The sequence below is a fragment of the Portunus trituberculatus genome, chromosome 40 (assembly GCF_017591435.1).
Source record: "Portunus trituberculatus isolate SZX2019 chromosome 40, ASM1759143v1, whole genome shotgun sequence".
Lineage (NCBI taxonomy): Eukaryota > Metazoa > Arthropoda > Malacostraca > Decapoda > Portunidae > Portunus > Portunus trituberculatus.
Window position 1 is genome coordinate 8,635,001 of NC_059294.1, and position 22,500 is coordinate 8,657,500.

The 22,500-nt window shown below is 39.5% G+C and overlaps 1 protein-coding gene across 1 annotated transcript in view; it reads left to right on the forward strand.

Moving 5' to 3' along the window:
* Window positions 1-22,500, forward strand: part of LOC123515838 — a 128,943-nt gene that overhangs the window by 81,597 nt on the left and 24,846 nt on the right. The window contains exon 5 of the mRNA XM_045274724.1: window positions 17,968-18,019. Coding sequence (XP_045130659.1) covers window positions 17,968-18,019 — 52 coding nt within the window. The remainder of the gene's footprint in view (window positions 1-17,967; window positions 18,020-22,500) is intronic.

A 22,500-nucleotide genomic window follows, 5' to 3' on the forward strand; every position in this document is an offset into this window, starting at 1 on the left:
CTCTCTCTCTCTCTCTCTCTCTCTCTCTCTCTCTCTCTCTCTCTCTCTCTCTCTCTCTCTCTCTCTCTCTCTCTCTCTCTCTCTCTCTCTCTCTCTCTCTCTCTCTCTCTCTCTCTCTCTCTCTCTCTCTCTCTCTCTCTCTCTCTCTCTCTCTCTCTCTCTCTCTCTCTCTCTCTCTCTCTCTCTCTCTCTCTCTCTGGGGTGAAGTAAGTAATTTTTGTACTATATCGTTTCTTGTCTTGAACCTTTACTTAATATATTCAACCTAATGTAGTTTTCCAAGAATACGTAAGTGCTTTTACTTCCCATATATTTGTCGTAATGAGAATGTGTTTACTATTCGATATATATTGAGCTATGTGGTTCACTCTGCTGTCGCTACTTACTGACCTTGTTTCTCGACAGGAAATGTAGAATTATTAATGCTAATTCACTGCTCTGGATAGCATTACCTGACCTAGAAACATCACGTCTTATGTTTTACTTTCTTACTTGTTCTCTGATGTGGTAAGGTAGGATAACTCTCTCTCTCTCTCTCTCTCTCTCTCTCTCTCTCTCTCTCTCTCTCTCTCTCTCTCTCTCTCTCTCTCTCTCTCTCTCTCTCTCTCTCTCTCTCTCTCTCTCTCTCTCTCTCTCTCTCTCTCTCTCTCTCTCTCTCTCTCTCTCTCTCTCTCTCTCTCTCTCTCTCTCTCTCTCTCTCTCTCTCTCTCTCTCTCTCTCTCTCAGCCCATTACCTCGGCGGCCTGCAGCTCCCCTTTGGCCGTGACCATCAGAGGACGGGCGGGCAGCCATGAATATTAGTGTCGCTTCCAGGTATATCTCAGCCGCAGTCATTAAGGTCTTATGCATGGAGAATTTAGGGCTGAGGCGGCTTCTCACCTGAGTGGTAATTTCAGGTATACGAAGCACCCCAAGTGGCAGCCATGTATTATCAAAGGAAGGCAGGAAGAAGAGCACGAGGAGTAGGAGGAGGAGGAAAAGGAGGAGGAGGAGGATGCGGCGAAAGAAGATATGCTAGTGCCTGGTAATGAAACTGCAGAGTTCTAACGTGTACAGTTGCAGGAGTTGTAATAGGAGTTGTAAGAGACTTCATTGGTGGTGGAAAGTGGTATTAGTTGTGGTTATTGCATGGAGATTGTGATGTGAGGCGCGCTTAGCTGAGGTGGGTGTGGCGGTGTGGTGGTTTGGTTGTGTCTGGTGTTGCGGTGACGATTGCTGGGGAAGGCGAAGGACGGTGATGATGAGGCGTGGTGATAAAGGCGGCGTAGTAAGACGTTATCATCTCCTTAGACCTAACTGACCGAGCACAGGTAATGATCGTCTGTGTAAACGACTTACTTATGACGCCATTAAAGTTGCGTCGCTGTGAGATAAGCCTAATCGTGCGTCCCTCTGTGTGTGTGTGTGTGTGTGTGTGTGTGTGTGTGTGTGTGTGTGTAGCTAGATGGGTTGGTAAGGCTGTGGCCAACGGATGAGTCTCTTCTCTCTTCTCCACCCTCTTCTCCTTTCACCATTACCTCCATTACCACCACCGCCATCACCACCACCACCACCACCGCTACCTCCTCTGCCTTGGAATCCGTTCAGCTTCTTTGCCTTGTTAACGTCCCGGACAGCTGACGCGGCCTTCACTTAAAATGGCGGTGATATTCAGTGCAAGTACGAGTAAAAGAAATGCATATTCAGTCTCGTTAAATAGAAATGTACGCCATTATCGTTACGTTCTGGTATTTAGAGCGTTTGAATGGTTGGATTTTGTGCGTGTGCTTTCTAAAGGGTTTTCTTAAGGCTGTTAGAAAAAAAAATTGTGTATTTGAAGAAATATATCTTAAAGAAAACGTAAAATAATCCTAAAAAAAATCATAGAAAATGAATGATTTTACCTTTTCTTGACTTTTCAAGGTAAAATCATTCTATGAATATTTATTTTTTTAAGGAAAATATAGAAGATAAACAATTTCACCTGATCTATTGTTAAAGAATTACGTATGAAGAAAAAGAGTTACAAAATGAAAGAAAATATAACACCTTTGTATTTTCTATTATATCATAGTTTGTGTGCTGGTCAGGACTTGGTCACTCACTAATTCTTTCAACACACCCACTCCCATCACCGGAGCTCCTCACACATAAAGCCTAAAGTGTATATTTCCCAGAGGACATACATCGTCAGCAAGGTGATGAATTATAGTGGCCAAAGTTAGGGCTATGAAGCGACGGCCAGCTAATCTTATATTACCCCGGCTGACCTCTGCGTCGCGAGGCGGAGCAGAGGGAGGCCTAGCTATGACCACAGCTTATTTAAGAGTACGCTGGCGTAAGTGAATGAGCTAGAAGGCTTTGTAGAGGAAGATAAATTTGGGAACTTTTATTTTCATCGCCATAAGTCTGTTGTTTGTCTTGGATGATTGTGATAGTACACATAAATACATATTATTTTTGTATTATACTTGTATATTAATCGTTATACTGTATGTACTGGAAAGTTTCACAAAAATATATGCTGTCAAGAGCTTTAATTGTGTTTGCAGGTTAAGTAAGATGTCAAATCATTGATAGAAATTTAGAATACTTTGAGAATCTCTAAAGGTATTTCAGTAAAGAAATTTTTAAAAAGTTTAGAGCTTTATGACTATTGCACATACTTCTTGAATCTGTGTGGGATGACAAAGGCAGCACGGAGGTGAACAAATGGAGATACGTAAAGGTTATTGTTTTTCTCCTCAGCGCAGTATAATGTTTAGTAAAATAACATGTTTTTGAACACACAATTATACAACGTTGAAATATGCAAACACAAATAGTAGTTATACTTTACGGAATCTACCTAACATTTATAAAACTGAGTTGCATAAAATTGAACAAAAGTGAGTCCGTGAATTATGAGAAAGTGGAGAGAGAATTAGGAAAAGAACGTAGTGGAAAGGAAACATGGCCGGGAAAACATGTAAAATAGATTGGGAAGGGAAGGGACGAGAGGAAAATAAGGAGAGAAAATATAGACCCTTAGTGACTTAAAAGAAATATAGACTTGAAAAATGCGTGTGTGTGTGTGTGTGTGTGTGTGTGTGTGTGTGTGTGTGTGTGTGTGTGTGTGTGTGTGTGTGTGTGTAGGGTGCGTGCTTGCGTGTGTGCTTGCTTGCTTGTCAGTTAAAAGGTACATTAGTAAGTGTTTAAACAGTGTATAAAGGTAGAAACAAGAGAGAGAGAGAGAGAGAGAGAGAGAGAGAGAGAGAGAGAGAGAGAGAGAGAGAGAGTGAAAGGGTACATACTTCATTCGCTGCGTTCATAGTAAAAAAAATAACCTTAAATTTTGCCGTGTGTTCATTTATTTTCTCAATTCTTTTTCACCTTTTTTTTTTACTACATTCCTACCTTCCATCTCTCTCTCTCTCTCTCTCTCTCTCTCTCTCTCTCTCTCTCTCTCTCTCTCTCTCTCTCTCTCTGTATGTGACAATGTTTATCGAAATGTGTTTTATTATTTGTATTTTCTTGTCATCTGCTTTCGTAATATCTGTCTACATTGTTTTATTTTGCTGTGAACGTTTTCCTTGTTTATAGTTTTCCCTTCATTACATTTTTCCATCAAAAGTATCGTAATATTCGTTATCTTTCTCACATCATATAATTTTTCAACAGCATTCTATATTTCATTTAATATCGACTATTTGACATAATTTCTATTGTGTCCTGTATAATAATATTTACACACATCAAGAATACTTTATACATTAACATAAGCGTACATTCAGTAAACTTTGAGAGTGTGATTTTAGCCATTTTGTCTTGTCCTCTCCACAACTTGTACTGATACTGGAAATATTCAATAAACAATATAGTAAGGCGCTTATGTATAGTAAATCGTTTGTGTAAGCTTGTTTCTTTGTCCGTATCATTTGTGTGTGTGTTTGTGTGCAGCCTTGATTGCCTTCAGGATGGACATAAATACGAGGACTCAAATCAGATCAGTTCAGCATTGGAAAGTAAAATCTTGTCTGGCTGGCATTCGGGTCGTGGTCACTGGCTCATTATGCATTCTGACCGCGACGTTCTCTCTCTCCCTCCTGCTCTCCTCCACGGTTCCCCATCCCCCTTACATCCTCCTCTTCTAACCATGTCAACCCTCCTCCTCCTCCTCCTACTCTTACTCCTCCTTTGCCCTCCCTGCCAGGCATAACCATCGAGCTCCACAGTCTAGTGCCTCCTCGAACAGCTTTCCCCTTCCTCTATCTCCTCTGTGTTGTCCCCAATCCGCGTTTTACTTCCTTTGCATGCACGTCTTTCCTTTTTTCACCGGGCCATGCTACTCTCTATTTCCCATACCTTCCCTGTTGTCTCTATATCTCGCTCCAAATACTGCACATGAAGGTACAATGTCATGAATACGAAGTGCCTGAAGTTTCGTAGGTTGAGGCGGTTCCTTGGTTCTTTGGTTTCTTGGTAGGGAGAAGGTGTCTTTTATCTGGTTCCCCGCCCACCTGGGTTACCTGTAAAGCCACGGTCACGGGCTGCGGCCTTCACATTAGGTACAATATATGGAAACGACAGACCTAACCTTTCTCTGCCAGACGCGACCAGCTGCCTCCGCCATACTGGAACTATAGGGCCCCAGATGGGACACGCGCCACAGCCCTACAAATGGGACTATAGACGCATCTCCTCACTACAGATGGGATGGCCAGACCTAACTCTCCCCTGAGGTTACCGCCTGTCTTAGGGTCCAACTAGAACGACACCTCTGGGCCATCTGAAAATTTAGTCTTGGCTGGTGAAGTATTTGGGTCGCGTAAGCTGTAGGTCGAGCAGGGATGGGCAGGAAGGGTCGCTGCTCCTTACCGTATTTGTTAGTTCTTTTCCCTCTTGGCTCTGAAAAGTCTGTCACCGACCTGTCAAGGCGCTAAATTGAGTCCCAAAATAATTTGTGTCGTGTGTGTGTGTGTGTGTGTAACAGAGAGAGAGAGAGAGAGAGAGAGAGAGAGAGAGAGAGAGAGAGAGAGAGAGAGAGAGAGAGAGAGAGAGAGAGAGAGAGAGAGAGAGAGAGAGAGAGAGAGAGAGAGAGAGAGAGAGAGAGAGAGAGTTTTCAATTGTGTGAAATTTTAAATAGTGTCTGAATAAATCAACGCTTGTTCTTCCGGACAAGACGTGTAATTTCATGCGGTAGACAGATGCATCTTCCTAATTTTCTTGTTTTCAAATATTTTTAAATGTTAACTCACTGTATGTTCTGGTTTTAGATATCTTTTTTTCTTTTTTTCTATTTTTTATTTCTACGATGCATTGATAATTTCTCAGTAAACTAAGTAGTCTTTTTAAATCAGACCTTTTATGGAAATCTGCTACTGTTCACATTTTTGTTGTTTCATCAGTGGACAAAGGCCAAGTTGGTGAGAAGCTTTCGTTTCTTTATACTTTCCTTATCTTCTATTGTCTCTAAATAGCCTTTACCCTGCACTGCTCACTATAATGCCTTTTTATATTCCCTACATTATTTTATTCAACAATTCAAACCAGAAACAATTTTTATGGTTTTATTCATATATACTTTAATCTAAAAATTATGAATAATCAAAAATTTCTGAATGATTCAATAATGTGTGTCTAAACATAATTAACATTCTTTTAAGATTTCTCCTTTTTAGATATATGTTCATCTTTTGTTTTACTGTCATAAATATCGTCACTCGTTACATTCATTTGTTTATCATAAAAATTCATCTGAGTCCCTATTACTTGTTTATTACGTGTTGGTATTCTCGCCAGGTCAGTAACGAGGGTCACGAAACACGTCTATTTCATGTAAGCTGTGTATTCCAAACCACAAGGGAAAGCAGAGCGTGACTCAATGTTTCCCTTCTCTCAGTGTGGGCAGACCATTACTGACACGCGATGGTTCTGCCTCTCGTGTCCACTGTTCGTCTCACTTTGATCACAGGTAGGGCGTGATGGAGGGTCTCACCAGCTGATGTAACTGAAGTTACCTTTACATTCTAGGCCGCTCCTAATGACACCGGGAAAGACCTTAGTGAGAGTCAATATTGGTTAACATTTCCATATCCATCCATGGAGGCGTTATGGTTCCTCTGGTAGAGCCTCTCCGTTTCATTGGGTGTTAGGGGCGCTGTCAGGCGAGCCTCCCCGGAGCTTTCAGCAGACATCGTGCCTCATATGTGGCTGTATATTGATAAGGATACGAGGGGGCACGAATGTCTGTGGGAGGGGAGGACGAGGAGAGAGGAGGTGGAGGTGGAGGTGGAGGTGGAGGGCAGTTGCTTCTGGTGATTGGTATAGTGTGTTGTGTGTGTGTGTTATGTGTGTGTGTGTGTGTGTGTGTGTGTGTGTGTGTGTGTGTGTGTGTGTGTGTGTGTGTGTGTGTGTGTGTGTGTGTGTGTGTGTGTGTGTGTGTGTGTTTATTTGTTTGTCCATTAGCTAAATGACGTGCTGCTCTATTTCACCGTATTGAAATTAGATTATCCACGTCACTTTGATTTATAATGTAATATCAAATACATTATATATCAAGGTTTAATATAAGTGACAATCTGTGCACTTGTGGTGACGGTCCTGTGTCGACGCTACCAGTGATGTATTATGAACTGGAAAGTGTGCAAGTGGGATATTAAAAACGTTGTTGCCTGAAGTACATGTGTAATCCGACTCATCTGAAGTCCAAATACAAGTGAATTTACCTATAATTTTCAACACGATCCTGTTGGTAAGGGAATGAAGACGTGAATTATTTGTACGTCTATACAGGTTTGGAAGACTTACTGTATTGTTATGTAGGGAGTAGGAGAATCAATACAGAAGGTATAGATATTACTAAGGTGCGCACAGGTCCCCGGGGCATTACTTGGATCGGAAATGGCTCCCAAATTACTACCTCTGGTCCTTATAAGATGGTACCTGCCGGCTAATAATATACATTGATATTCTTTACTGTGTGCTGGGAGCCATAAGCCAAATATCGTATGGTCTTGATATGTTTCTCTTTACGGATCTCTTAGCTGTTCCTAGAGTGTGCTGTTTGTTTGGTTTAGTTTGCAGCATTACTAGTTGTGTTGGAAATTATTATCAGTTTGGTGATGTTGAACTATTTGGTAATGTTTCGTTTATCGTTTTTCTTTTTTGTCTTCTCTGGAACCGTTAAAAAGCTTCATTAAGATTTTTTTTATGCAATTTTATTTAGTTGTTCTATTAGTGGCTGTATTGAGAATGTTTTCAGTGCTTTTATTATTTATTTAATTTGGCTTGATACCATTTGTTACATTATGCAGTATTTCTTTTTTACGTTCTTTGATTGTATGTCTTCTCTTTGGTAACTATTGTGGCTCCTTTAAAAGAAAAAAAAAAACTATATTCTATAGCCGTCTGGTTCTGTTTGGCGGCCTTTTTTTTATATTTAGATATTTTCAATGTTTCTCATCTATGTATTTTTTAAGTGATCTATTCCCTTAGCAGTAAGCCTTCAAGAAGTTATAGTAATGAATAATTCTTCCTGTTTCCAGTTACTTTCACAGGTCCACAATTAGCAACAGAAGTTTTCGCGTACGTTTTCACACTTCTCGGACAAAAAAAAAAAAAAAAAAAAAAAACTGTCGCATGGTCCGTTATTTACACTTTCATGATAAGTGACACAATGGAAGGAGATACTTTTCCAAATAGAAACTTGCAATCTGTTGAGGCACACGACACCAAAATCTTATCACTAATCTGTTGTAATAGTAGTCTTTAATTGCTCGCATCACAGAGTGACGAGACTTTAACGGTTGGGTTAGAATATATTCACATCTTACTGCTAATCTGTCTACCTTCGAGGATGTATCTGCCAGAAACTACACGATTCCGAAATTCCGTTTCTCACTTAGCTTAAACAAATTGACTTGAATTGTTGCGAACGATATTTTAGCAAACACATTATTCTCAAGGGCGTATGTAATTTACCAGAGTGATTTACAATAATTTAATACCTAGTCGACATTTATATACAAAGGAGAAGTGAACATTACGTATCATTGCTCGCAGTCTTATTCATCTCACTTAATTTTAATCAAGCCAACTCGTCCTTTACGCTCAAGCAAACAGTGGAGGCGGTGAAAGGAGGAAGGGAGGGAGCCAAGGATATCCACTGCTTCCCTGCCCAGACTACCTCACCGTCTCTGCTAAATTATTTTCCTGAGCAAGTAAGGAGCGTGTTGTTGGGATTCCGGAGTGTTTGTTTGGATGTGTCTGCTGATAATAACGTTTCAAGACAAGGATATGGCACTTGGAAATTATGTCGTATAGGTAAGAAAGACTGAACTAGTGAGGTTTAGTTAGGTTACTCAATTTTAAATATTTTTTAAAGTAAGAGAGGAGAACTTTTTCTAAGTAAGAGAGAGAACTGGCCAAAGGCAACAACAAATATAAAGAAAAACGGCCCACTCACTTGCCAGTCTCCTTAGAGAGCCGATAGCATTAGGCAAAGGACAGGGACAAATGTTTTGAAACTGGCCAAGGGCAACAAAAATATAAGGAAAAAAAGGCTCAATCAGTTGTCAGCCTCCTTACAGAGCCGACAGAATGGTAATGTTAATGAGTTAATTGTGGTTGATAGACAATTGGCAGACAAAGAGTACCTTCATATTTTTTTCTACAATGATACTCATCAATATTAACAGTGTAGACGTGGGAAGCTGTTTGTAAAATGTTCGCTAAGCTGTAACCTTCCGTGAATGTGGAAGTAATTATTCCACTAAGTACTCATAATGGCAAAGGCTGATTGGAGAGTAAACATTTATACATTTATTTATATATCATTTTACATAATAGAATGATGAAACAATAAGTGTGCACGAATTAATTGTGTATAAAGTGAGCTGTACTGTTATCCTCACATGTGTCAGTATAATTTAGTAAATATTTAAACGCAAACACGTTCTACATTCTCTGAACTGCTTTATCCTCAGCAGGTACTAAAAGTTAAATGTCATGTGTTCACTGCTGAATTCAATATCCTTTTTATTATTTCCTTTTATTTTAATTCCGTACTACCAGTACCGAGGCAAAGTTTTAAAGGACAAATTAATCTGGATATATGGAAGTGCACGAAATAGTAATACATAATTCAGGTGACTCCACTTGTTCACCAGAAAAATTAAGAACATTGCGTTTTTATGCTATTGGATTATTTACAAGACCTTAGTACAGAAAATGTCCAGAAATCTATATCAGTAAATTTCATCCAATATTCAACAAATTATCATGCAACACTAAACTTATCATTACGTGCATCCTCCATTTCGTTATCTAGTCACCCACTCTCTCTCTGTCTCTCCTCTCTGTCCTCTCTCAATTTCTTCATTTCTCGTCCTATTCCTCCAGAAAACGTTTCCTCACCCACGCTCGCCCTTCCCCATGCCACGCCATGCCAGGTTCCTTCTCCTTCCTCAGCCTCGCTTTAGGACCGCACAGTTTTCCAAGTTAGTAAATTGGACGTTGGAACACAAAGATTCGCACACCTTCCAATACTCTCTCTCTCTCTCTCTCTCTCTCTCTCTCTCTCTCTCTCTCTCTCTCTCTCTCTCTCTCTCTCTCTCTCTCTCTCTCTCTCTCTCTCTCTCTCTCTCTCTCTCTCTCCCTCAGGCATATTATCTTTTTTTTATTTTTTTTTATTATTTTGAGGATGTACTATTAGTATTAGTATTGATAATAGTATTAGTAGTAGTTTTAGTAGTAGTTCTAACAGTGTTTGCAGTGAAGTAGTAATAGTAGCAGTATTAGGAGTAGTAGAAGTAGTTGTAGTAGTAGTAGCAGTATTAGTAGTAGTAGCAGTAGTAGTAGTAGAAGTAGTTGTAGTACTACTAGTAGTAATAGTAATAGTCGTTATAGTAGTAATAGTAGTAGTAGTTGTTATTATAGTTGTTTTTGTTTATTATTGTTACTATTGTTCACCTGCTACTGTTGTGTTTTTTTTTATTGTTGTCAGTGGTAGTAATAGTAGTGGTAGCCGTTGTGGTAGTATTGGTAGTGGTAGTGGTGGTGGCGGTGGTGGAGGTGTGCCTCCGTCTCCTGTTATCAACTATGAACGTTTTCCGAACCGAAATTTGGACCACAAAAGGAAAAATTGGGAGTCCCTTGATTGGGCGTCAAAAAGAGGACGCTGTTTTTCATCTTTTTTGATATTTTTTTGTCCTTTTTTCTCGGTGCCATTTCTACCACGCCTCGTCTCCTCTTGCCGCCGCTCCATCATTATCACCACGACTTACACCACCACATCTACCTCCACTACAATACTACTGCTATTACTACTACTACTACTACTACTACTACTACTACTACTACTACTACTACTACTACTACTACTACTACTACTACTACTACTACTACTACTGATGTGCTGTTGTTTTTGTTATACTGTCATTGTTGTTGTAGATACTGATGATGGTGCAGGTGCTGGTGCTGCCGCTTTTGCACTTCCAGATTAAGCTGATCAGCAACATCATCACTAACACCACTAACAAAAACAACAACAACAACACCAGCAACAACAACAATAACAACATCAGTAATAAAAGATCAATCTCCTCTTTCTCTTCCTGCACCTTATCTTCCTCCAAATACCACCACCACCACCACCACAACAACAACAACAAAAATTGAATATTAGAACTACTGATGGTGCTTCATTTTTTTCATCATCACTTTATATGACATTCTAATTAATAACTTCTCTTTTATTAATTCTAGATCCGATTTCTTCACATTTGTCTGTCTCCGTTGCCTTTGGTTGAGTTTCGGCTGGCTGGTTTGTTGGCAAGCACTAGGATGGAAGTTTTTATTTCTCTCCCTTTCTTTTTTTTCTTTTTTTTTCTGTTCTTTTTCTCTGGTCATCCCAGGAAAGACGTGAGGCTGTGACCAAGTTCGTTCCAGAGGTCAGGGACAGGAGGAGGAGGAGGAGAAGGAGGAGGAAGAGGAGGAGGAGGAGGAGGAGGAGGAGGAGGAGTAGGAATGTTTTATTTCCCTTAACCCCCTGACACTGTTCCCGTTTCTCTTCTCCCTCGTACTTTCTTTTTCTGATTTGTTTCCTTTTTCTCAGATACTCGTTGATGTTATCCTCCTTTTTACTTTCCTTGTCTTTCCCTTTTTCTCAGTTTTGTGCTCGTGCTTCTCTTCTATTTCTTAGTTTTCTTTTTGCTCTCCATTATCTGAAATTTTTTTTGTTCTTTTTCTCTTTTTTTCATTCATCTTTCTTATTATTTTCATGTTGCATTCTTTTTTTCGTGTCTCTGTCTTTGTTTGTGTGGTATTTTTGCCATTTTTCACCCCGATATCTTTTTTTTTTTTAATATCTTCATCCTTCAGTGTTTTGTTTTTTCATCTATGTTAACTTTGTATTCGTTTTCTATTGTTGCTTTTGCGGGGTTCGTATTTTTCCAGCTCTTTTCTCTATTTCACTTTCCCTCTACATTTTCCTCTCTTTGGTATCATTTGCCTGCTATTTTTAGTTCAGTTCCTCTTCGCCTTTCTCCTCTTTTTCCTTTACGGAGTTTCCCAAGCCTTCACCATGTTTTTCTAATTGCTGTTCGTTATGTTCATATTGTCCTTTTCTTGTCACCTGATTCTTTTTCAATGTGTGTTATGTCTTGTTGTGTTTTCATATTAATTTTATACTCGTCAGTTGTCTCATCTTTATTTAGTCATTTCTTTTATAAATTTTCTCCCCTTTTGCCTGTTTTTTCTTAAATGTTAGTCTCTTCTTTTAATTATTGTTTTGTATGCCTATGTATTTTTCATATATACTGCATGTTTCTTATCTACGTTTATTTATTTAAGTTATTTTTTCTTTTTCAGTGTATTTAAAAAGAAATGATTTATTCTCTTGTTCATCTTATTCTCTCTCTTTTTTTTTTCACAGCAGCATCACATCTATTCTTCTTATCTTTTCCAGTTATTCCTTTTCTATTTTCATTTTTTTGCAGACTTATTATGTTAGTCTTTCCAGTTCTTTAATTTCTTTTTGTCACTTGTTACATATACACTGACTTCTATTTTCTTGTTTTCAGCCATTTCACTTTTTCTTTACAAAATTTTCTCTTCTGCGTCTTTATATTTTGCAACCTTACGTAACTGGACTTCCTTTGTCATTTGGTCTTGCCTTTTTTTCCTAATCAATTTTTATCTTCCTTTCCTTTCCTAATTTTCTTTCCCAGGTTTTCATATTCAGTAGATAGAATAACTTCTATTTCTTTATATATAACTTTTTTGGGGATTATTAATATTTTTTTAGGTAATATGTCATTTCTATTTGGTACCTGCATTTTCTAGTTTTTTTTCTGTTTTCGTTCCTCTCCTGCCTCTCTCTTCCTCCATCCTGTAGCTTCTGCCTTCTGGTTCTGACCTTTCTGGTGATATATTTAGGGGTGGAAAATATATTCTTTGAACGTGTGAAAGAAAATAGGGCTAGGTGGGCATGTGTGTGTGTGTGTGTGTGTGAGAGAGAGAGAGAGAGAGAGAGAGAGAGAGAGAGAGAGAGAGAGAGAGAGAGAGAGAGAGAGAGAGAGAGAGAGAGACGTACCCAGTTCACATTTTTCCACTCCTTTGCGAACGAATAAAAAATCAGCGAACGAAATTAAAGGAAAAAAAAGGTACCAAACAAATTGACCCCGTTCTTTTATATTCCTATTTTAATTCCCTTCCCTTTATATTCCGCTGCTTTATTGAAATTTTCCTTTTTCTGTATTCGTGTTCGGGTCTTATTATTTTTTTTAGCTCACTACATTTTTCATAATTAAATTCCGCCTCTCTTGGCGAGGCTAATGAAGCTCATTAAGGCGGCCAGGTGAGGGGAGGGTCACGGTGAGGCGAGGCAAGGAGGAAGTGTGAGGGAAAGGAAGGGAAGGAGGAGCAGGAGAAGGAGAAGGAAAATGATGAGGAGTGGAGAAGGAAGGAAGGAAAGGAAGAAAAATGTAAGAGGAATGATAGGATTAAAGCTTCGTGTGCATGATGTGAGAGAGAGAGAGAGAGAGAGAGAGAGAGAGAGAGAGAGAGAGAGAGAGAGAGAGAGAGAGAGAGAGAGAGAGAGAGAGAGAGAGAGAGAGAGAGAGAGAGAGAGAGAGAGAGAGAGAGAGAGAGAGAGAGAGAGAGAGAGAGAGAGAGAGAGAGAGAGAGAGAGAGAGAGAGAGAGAGAGAGAGAGGTTTTACCCATATCTCACCAACACCTACATGGAAGCTCATTGACTGAAAAAAGAGATGTTTTACTCAAACAATATGAATTCAAAGACAGGCTAATATCTTTCCAATATACTGACGGTAACAATAATATTAGTAGAATCGATACAAATGATGACGAAGGAAGAGAAAACTCGTTACTTCACCTATAGTACAATTTCCTAGCACTGTATTTTACGTGGCGGGAAGAAAGGATTAATGAGATGCAATATATGGATAGAATGTGAGTGAGTTGTTTTCTCTTTCTCCCTTTGGTGTTCCTTGCCGTGGCGTGCATTCACTACGCACGCTCATAAATCAGGCTGGCGTAATATGTTCCCGTGTTTGTGTATTTGGACAGCAAAAACAAACACTGCACGCTGTCATTATTCACGCAAAGCCTTCCTCTCGCGACCTTAAACTAAGAGCGGGATTTCAAACCTCATGCACACACTGAAGATTTACTCTCTCTCTCTCTCTCTCTCACTCTCTCTCTCTCTCTCTCTCTCTCTCTCTCTCTCTCTCTCTCTCTGTTCCACCTCGTTTGATAATCTTCCTTTTATCATTCTTCCTTCTATTCTCTCTTACTTTAGCCTGCTTTCACTTCTTTTCTCTTTTTCACCTAAATAAGTATATACTGAAGATTCATTCTCTCTCTCTCTCTCTCTCTCTCTCTCTCTCTCTCTCTCTCTAAGAAGAGAGAGAGAGAGAGAGAGAGAGAGAGAGAGAGAGAGAGAGAGAGAGAGAGAGAGAGAGAGAGAGAGAGTAATAATGAAGGAGTAAGTGGTAATGATGAAATGAGAGTGATCAAATGATTGGTGTAATGATCTACTGAGTGAGAAAATGAGGAAATGAGAGCAAATGAGGGAATGAAAGTGAAAAAATGAGAAAATTAGAGAGAGAGAGAGAGAGAGAGAGAGAGAGAGAGAGAGAGAGAGAGAGAGAGAGAGAGAGAGAGTTAGCCAACCAGGCAGCCAGCCATATAGAGAAAAAAATGTACATACAGACAGTCAACCAACTCGATAGCCAGCCAGCCAGCCAGCCAGCCAAGTCTCGCTTCTAAGCACTCATGTAGACGCAGTAAACATATATATTTAATTCTAATACATCTTAAGGCACCTGTGCATTAGGATAACGTGTTGGTGGGTCGCCTCGTACGCCGGTGATAACAGTGGCGGCTCCAGCATAACGTCGTATTAACATGTTATTTATGTAGCCATTATCTCCACGGCTGCATATATTTAACTGCACTAAAACGAGAGGTGTCGACGGTGGCTCCCCATCCCCTCCTGCCACCGCTACTGTCTCTGCTGGCGTCACTGTCCTCACTGCCTCGTCCTTGTTGTTACTGATGGGATTGTTATTGTTAGTAGCTAGTTGCTGTAGTTATTTAGTGCTTTGTCTCTCTTATTGGGTGTTATGGTGCTATGAGTACTGTGGGTGCGTAGTATTGTTATTGTTCTTGTTGCTGGTAATGCTACTGATACTGCAAAACGAATAGTTGTAGTAGGAGTAGTAGCAGAAATAATATCAACAACAACAACAACAACAACAACAACAACAGTATATTCCTCTTACTCTAGCTACATATTTCTCCATTAACTTGATTTACTTTATGACAGGTTGCAGTACTGTATCTCTCTCTCTCTCTCTCTCTCTCTCTCTCTCTCTCTCTCTCTCTCTCTCTCTCTCTCTCTCTATCTATCTATCTATCTATCTATCTATCTCTCTTTCTTCATCGTTCTTGAGTAAATGCTGTTTTTTCACCATCCCTTGCCTTGTGTCTCGGAACTAACTCCAGTGGGCGTTCCTGTCGCGTGTCACGTTTTTTCTTTTACCTTTTACTTGTATGTACAGGGACAGAAAGTTTAGCTCGCCCCAGGATGGATTGAAAATGTATACTAATGATGGGTTAGGTTTGGAAGTTTAATTTTGTTTAAGGTTTGTGTTTGCATTTGCTCGGTGGTGACTTATATTCGGTGCGTGTGTTTATTTTTTTTGTGTATGAGAGAGAGAGAGAGAGAGAGAGAGAGAGAGAGAGAGAGAGAGAGAGAGAGAGAGAGAGTAAATATTACACACATACACACACACAAAAAAAAAAAAAAAAAAACACGTAAGTAACAAAGCAACTATCTAGCATAAGAGTGACAGCTCCCGTTTATCTTCATCACGAATGTACTTAGACGGGAATTACAAGGCGAACTTAAGTAAACGCAGACTTTCCTATCCAGTGATTAAGTGAGGAGGATAGGATTGTATTTCAGCATTTGTCAGCGGCTGCTCTCCTTGACATTTGAGGGACGGCTGTGTTGTTCTGGGTGTTTGCAAGGAGTCGTATAAGATTGGGTTAGTGTCTGCGAATCCCGTGGCGTGACTAACTGCGATGTGGACTGGCGCAGGACCGTTTTCTGTTTTATCGCTATGTGTTATGTATATTTGTTCTTTTCTCTCTGAATGTTAGGCATCACACTAAACTAGAGAAGAATTCACTTTTTTTTCTTTAGTATTTTTTTTATTTTTTTTTATTTTCGCTTCTTATTTGTTTGTCATTTACCTGTTTGTTTTAGGAGCCAAAGTTAATGGTTGTATCAACTGACAGTTCCTCGAATCTCGAATGTAGCGGTGTCTGAGGTGAGGGGTGGGTGAGTCACAGGCACTGCTATCCCGCAGCCACTTCCAAGCTAATGCTGCGGATTAGTGGCTCGTAACCACGCCAGTAAGCAGACCTACGTGACTAAGTGCTGTGCTCTGCTAATGAGACTGAGAAGAGTATGTCATTATCAGATCTTCAGTTTTTTCCTGTTTTTGTGACGCGCTAGAATGGAAAATTTTCCAAGTAAACTAGTAGTTTTTTTTTCGCTTAACAGTAGGGCAAAAGGTGTGTTTCTTACTATTTACACGCTTAAGAGAGACAAATTGAAAGCCAAAACAATCTTTAAAAAATGTTCTATAATTATGTCTACCTAAAGAGAATGCCTTAAGTGTTTGTTGTCAGCGTGCGGGTGTGTAGCAGTGTGGTGCTCGTGTGATGCTGAGCTGGCAATAGTGCGCTATAAAACATTTGTTTTTTCAATAGCGCAATTATAGAATAAATGTTAGTAATTTTCTTATGGATGATTTTCTCCTTAATGGTATAGAAATCTTTACAAGCTTTTATTGAAATAATAGAAAAAATATAGATCTCGATCACTTGTGCCTGTCAAACATTAGTCTAGGTAAGATACCGAAATGATTGATGGTATGATTCAAAATCAGAAACACCCCTCATTGTTTTCTGATATTTTCGTTTAGTCTTTTCCTGTCAAATGAAAACACTTATCTTTATGTATCTTTCAAAGAGAAGTGAACGATGAGTTCCTGAAAGACCTTGAGATACGCAGACTTCGAGATAAACGACTTTCAAATACAAAAAAAAAAAAAAAAAAAACTAACAATTTAGCGTAGTGCATTACATTTTGATATCTTCATTTTGTCCGCTTCCATCGAAAACAAGGGAGGCTTTGAAGTAAGTAGCCATGTGAATGTTCGAGTTTCAGATATACAGATTAATTGTAGCAGAATGGAGTAACAGATCAATTTTCACAAATATACACCATGTTTGTGTCACCAGTAATTTCTGGCTTAGTGACGCTTGGCATTGGAGAACCATGTAGTTTGTCACTTTCCTCTTGCTATATTTTGTCAATCATATTACACATTTCCATTATATTGTTGTGAAGGTTGTGATGAAGTTCAAATATCAATTAAGCTTAGGGAGCCACGGACAGGAGGCAGGTGGGAAAACCAGAGTATAATTTGGGAAGGGAGGGAGGGAAAGGAACAGCAAACACCCTGACTGTGTACACCAACACTCCAACAGTGCCAGCGAGGAAGCAGCATCCGCACTAATGGGCAACTGGCGTCGTGGTAAAAACTTGCTTGTTAGGAACTTGGGTTCAACAAAGGCAGATAAGAAGATTAGTGAAGAAATCGAAGGTTGGCAGTCGGTAGAAGATAGAAAAGAGGCAGAGAAATCGAAAAATGAAGAAGTGAGGGTTGAAGATGGAATGGAAAGGAAAGAACATGACCGAGGTAGGAAAAAAAAGGCAGAGATGAGTTCATGTTGGTGAGCATTGGTAGAGTCAGGAATTGAAAGCGAAAAATGTAAGATAAGTATGAAGCAGAGGAGAAGCACCACCAATAACGGAGGAGGAAGAGGAGGAGGAGGAATGATTGGAAAGAGAGAAAAATACAAGAGGGTGAGATTGAAAATGAAGATGACTGAGGGAGATGGAGGGAGAAAATAAAAAGATGGAAGAAAAGCAAGAAAAACAAGAGGAAGGTTATGAAAAAATAAGAAAAATAAAGAAGAAAACACAACACACAAGAAAGAGGAAAAAGGGGAAACGAAAATGGAGAGAGATATATTGTAATGTAGAGAAAAAAATTGATGAAGAAGAAGAGAGGAGAGCAGTGAGAAGAAGACACTGAAAGTAAGAATTATCCTGCAGAGTCTTCATTCCCCAATTATCCTCCCCATTATCCCCACCACTACTTCACACTAAGTCCCGCCGCCCCAACCCTCGCTAAGCCAGCGGTCCCTTGCCTCCCGCACCTCATTACTATTAATAAAGGAAGAACCTCCAGACCAATTTCAGTGGCTGATTAGGAGGACGAAGGATTGCCTTTTAAAATGCGTCTTTTGTGCCGGGCTTTCGACCATTCCAAGAGAGAGAGAGAGAGAGAGAAAGATGATGCATTCGTTCTTTTATAATTCACTCACTTTTCAATCTTTTATTACAGATTTGAACCAAGAACTTGCTGCCACGGCTATGAAGTACCAAGGCAGTTTCTCGTAAGTGTTATTTTGGTTTGAGTTAATATTTTCTTCCCACCAAGACGCTTGTGTCACAAATCACTGGCAGGAATTTTTTTTGTATCACGCGGTTTTCTTTTTTTTTTTTATTTGCTGCTTCTTTTTTTTTTTTGGTTTGTATTGTTTCATCATTTTCTTTTCTCTTCTTATATGAATTCATGACAAGTGATTGTTTATTTCTTGCACCGTTTTGTTTACTCAGTTAAAAGGGAAAATATACAACATGTTAAGAAACCATTATAAGAATCTCTCTCTCTCTCTCTCTCTCTCTCTCTCTCTCTCTCTCTATGATTTTATGTTTGTTTCATCATACTACTACTTCTACTACTACTACTACTACTACTACTACTACTACTACTACTACTACTACTACTACTACTACTACTACTACTACTACTACTACTACTACTACTACTACTACTACTACTACTACTACTACTACTACTACTACTACTACTACTACTACTACTACTACTACTATTACTACTACTAAACACACACACACACACACACACACACACACACACACACACACACACACACACACACACACACACACACACACACACACACACACACACACACACACACAAACTAACATACTCTAGAGCCGACGAAATCATGTGGAAATCAACTCTTTTCTCCTCCCTGATACGTAGAAACAATGAATAAGAAAATATAAACAACACGAGGAAGGAGGAATATCTTTAGTAATTTGCAATAGCAAGTAAACAGTTCACTGATAAGAGGAGAGAAGGAGGAGCTTAATGAGGCATAAGAATATTTCCTCTTGTTCCCTGAGGTGATTAGATGGAGAGGGAGTGAGATTGGGACGAGGAGGAGTGGAGATGATTGGGGCAAGACGAAAGGGTGAGGGGACGAGTAGGAGCGAAGGAGGAAGAGAGTGAGGGATAAGGAAGAGGAGAGAAGATCATATAGAAAAGGAACAAGAATGGTAGGAGAATAGAAGGTTTAAGGCGATGGGGAGATAATACAAGAGGGAGGAGAGTGAGGGGAGAGGATCTGACAAGAGGGGTGAAAAGAGGGAGAGGAGAGAGGGGACAGGTTTTTTGGAGGGAAGGAGGGAAGGAAACACGAGGTTCATTAAGGAAATGTGATTATCACTGTTTTTTCTCCAAATATTTTAAAATTCTTAGATAATCCATGTGCTAAAATACACGTAACTTATCTGACAACTAATGCAGTGTGAGGAGAGAGAGAGAGAGAGAGTTGTGTATGTGTGTGTGTGTGTGTGTGTGTGTGTGTGTGTGTGTGTGTGTGTGTGTGTGCGCGCGTGTGTGTGGTGTGTTTTTAGTAGCATAAGTTCAATATTTCCTTAATTCAAGAGCGAGTATCATTTCGTTTATCCAGGCAGGAGCAGCGGATATCCTTCTCCTAATTGCAGTCTTTTACCGGAGTATAACAACACCGCAGAGCATTAGGGAGAGTGAAAATTGTCAGGTGGTCTTTCTTCAGATGGATTGTGTTACTGCCAGGTTGTTTACTCTCTCTCTCTCTCTCTCTCTCTCTCGCTCTCGGTCTTACTCTCGCTCTCTGCTACTTTCGTTTCTTCACTGTTCTCTATTCTATACCTTCTTTTCTTGTTTTCTTTGTTCTTTTTCTCAGTATTTTTCTCTTCTGGCTATTTTCCTCTTCTTTTACCTCCTCTCACCATCATATCTGTATTTCTTGCCACTCCTTGTCTCCCTCACTCTAATAAACTTCATGATCCTCCTTCCTCCTCCTTCTCCTTCTTATTTTTCTCTTCCTTTCCCTCCCTGTTGCGTCTGTGAATTCCCAGCTCGATGTCAGACAAATAAATGGAAAGAAATAAGGTGCAAAATATGTGGACTCCTGCAGTGGATGAGAGTACTATAAGTTAAGTAGAAATTACAGTGTACAAGGGGGAATAAAATGCTTAGATTTATGGGTCTAATATACAAGGACCTACATAATGCAGTGAAAATATAGGAATGTTACTCAGTATTGAAACCAAATAATGTGCAATATATGTTATGTTGCGCCGTTACTAATCTACCTTCATATTTTCCTTGCTTGGAGTTGTGTGTGTAATATGCAAGAGTGGGATGCTGGAAGGGATGCGCTGTTATTAAAAGAGGCAGTAGGAAGATCTTGTAGTGATTATAGTAGTAGTAGTAGTAGTAGTAGTAGTAGTAGTAGTAGTAGTAGTAGTAGTAGTTGTTGTTGTTGTTGTTGTTGTTGTTGTTGTTGTTGTTGTTGTTGTTGTTGTTGTTGTTGTTGTTGTTGTTGTTGTTGTTGTTGTTGTTGTAGTAGTAGTAGTAGTAGTAGTAGTAGTAGCAGTAGCAGATGTTGTTGTTGTAGTAGTAGTAGTAGTAGTAGTGGTGGTAGTAGTAGTATTAGTAGTAGTTGTAGTAGTTGTTGTAGTAGTTCTGTAAGTAGTAGTAGTAGTAGTAGTAGTAGTAGTAGTAGTAGTAGCAAAGTAGTAGCAAAATGGTGGTAATTATGAAAATACTACAAACATGACGACAGAAAACTGAAAAAGAGAATATCCTTTTAGAAACCAACCACACCACAAACCACACACCTCTTAACAAATCAAACCAAACCACTAACCTCTTCCTAAATTAAGCCCCATCGTCCCTCTCCCCACACACCCACACGAATCCCAAACCAATACTTCCTAACCACTTATTAAAACACCCACGAATACAAAACCCAAATAGACACTAAACATACCCTAGCTCTTTCCCACCACTCTGTCACCTCCACCAGCTCACCGAGACCCACCAAACTCGTAGCCACACCTCATAAAACCACAAATACACCCATAACCACACCCATACAACTCAAAGCACAGCCACATGTCTACACCCTGTCCGGAACAAAGCACGTCCGTCAGCCTTAAATGACTCCCGTTTCTCATGGCCAGAGAGAGAGGGGAAAAAATGCTGAAATGGTAAAATAATGCCCCAATTTAGAAAGGATTAATGGACGTCCGGTGAAATGGACCGAACACGCCGGATAAAGCGTCCGTTTCGTCCGTAATACAAGGGTCGTGTTGTTGTTGTTAGAGAGAGAGAGAGAGAGAGAGAGAGAGAGAGAGAGACGTACTTACTATGCAATCACTTCATTTACTAATGAGGAGTTTCATATAAAACTCAATATATAAAACATCAGCACGTACATCAGAGTGAAGTTATTAGATTCCACAGGCAAGAAATACAAGAAATACGTAACTAGAAAGAAACAGCTCAGACTTATTGTGCTAGAAAAAAAAAAAACAAATACAGGATGCGAGAGTAAAGGAGACGAAAAATAATAAATAGAAGAAAGAAAAGACACTTGGGGAATTGATTTAGAGGAAAGGAGAAAATTTAGGAGGGGTGAGGAAGAAAAATAATTGAAATAAAGTAAGGAACTTGGACACTGAGAAATGGCACTAGAGGAGAGCAGATGGATGGGCGGGCGGGAGGACAGGGTGGCAGCTGAGAGGGGGACAAAAAAAAAAAAAAAAAAAGCTCGTTATCAATCGCTTCTGTTTCTCTTCGCGTCTTGAGATCTCGAAACGTTTACGAAATGAACATCGAGAAGTAAAATAAAGTTCAGTGAATAATGCAACCTTGTCTTTTATCTGATGATGATTTTGTTGTGTTCATTTTTTCATTATTGTATTTATTTATTTATTTATTCATTTTTGTCTGTCTGCAGCAGATATTAAGCCCTTCAGTACTGGGACATATTTTTACCTTGAGATTTGTGTACAATAAGATCATTTTATTGATATTAGTAAGGGTCTATGAAAGTCAGAAGATTAATGGTTAGAGTCTTCACTATTTTAATACCTACTTGGGTTTCTGAAGTTGTATAAAACCACTAATTTCTAACCAGAATGAACATAGAAACGCGTAATAGTAATGAAGAGGTTAATTTTGAAACATTCCAGATCGTTCATTTCAAGTAATATAAATAACTACATCGTTTATACTTGTTATTCGTCTTTTTCTCTACTACAAGTTCACTCAAGAAATGTTAGGAACAATCACATTTTCTTCTTTAGTTTTCTGTTTTCCTCTTCTCCCGTGCTCTCCTCTTTATGTCTCTTTTTCCTTACTTGCTCTCCTATACCCTGTTCTCTCCCTGTGTTCCCCTCCTTGCTCTTCTATATGTCCTCCTCATCCCTCCTGTACACTCTTCTTGTTTTAATCTCTCCTCTTTGTTGCACTTTTCATCTCTGCTCTCTTCTACTCTTGCCTCTCCTCGTCCTCTCCTCCTTGCTCTCCTGTTTTCCCTCCTCTCTCCTCCTCTCCAGTCCCTCTTCGTCATCCATCATTCAGTTATTTCATTCCCTGCGTCGCCAAACTTTTGCATGCACACTTCTTTTGTCCTTCCCTCCCTCCCCTTTCCTGTTTCCTCTCCTTTGTCCCTTCCGTCTTCCAGTCCCTTCCTTCATCACTTATCTTCCATTTCTTTCCCCTTGT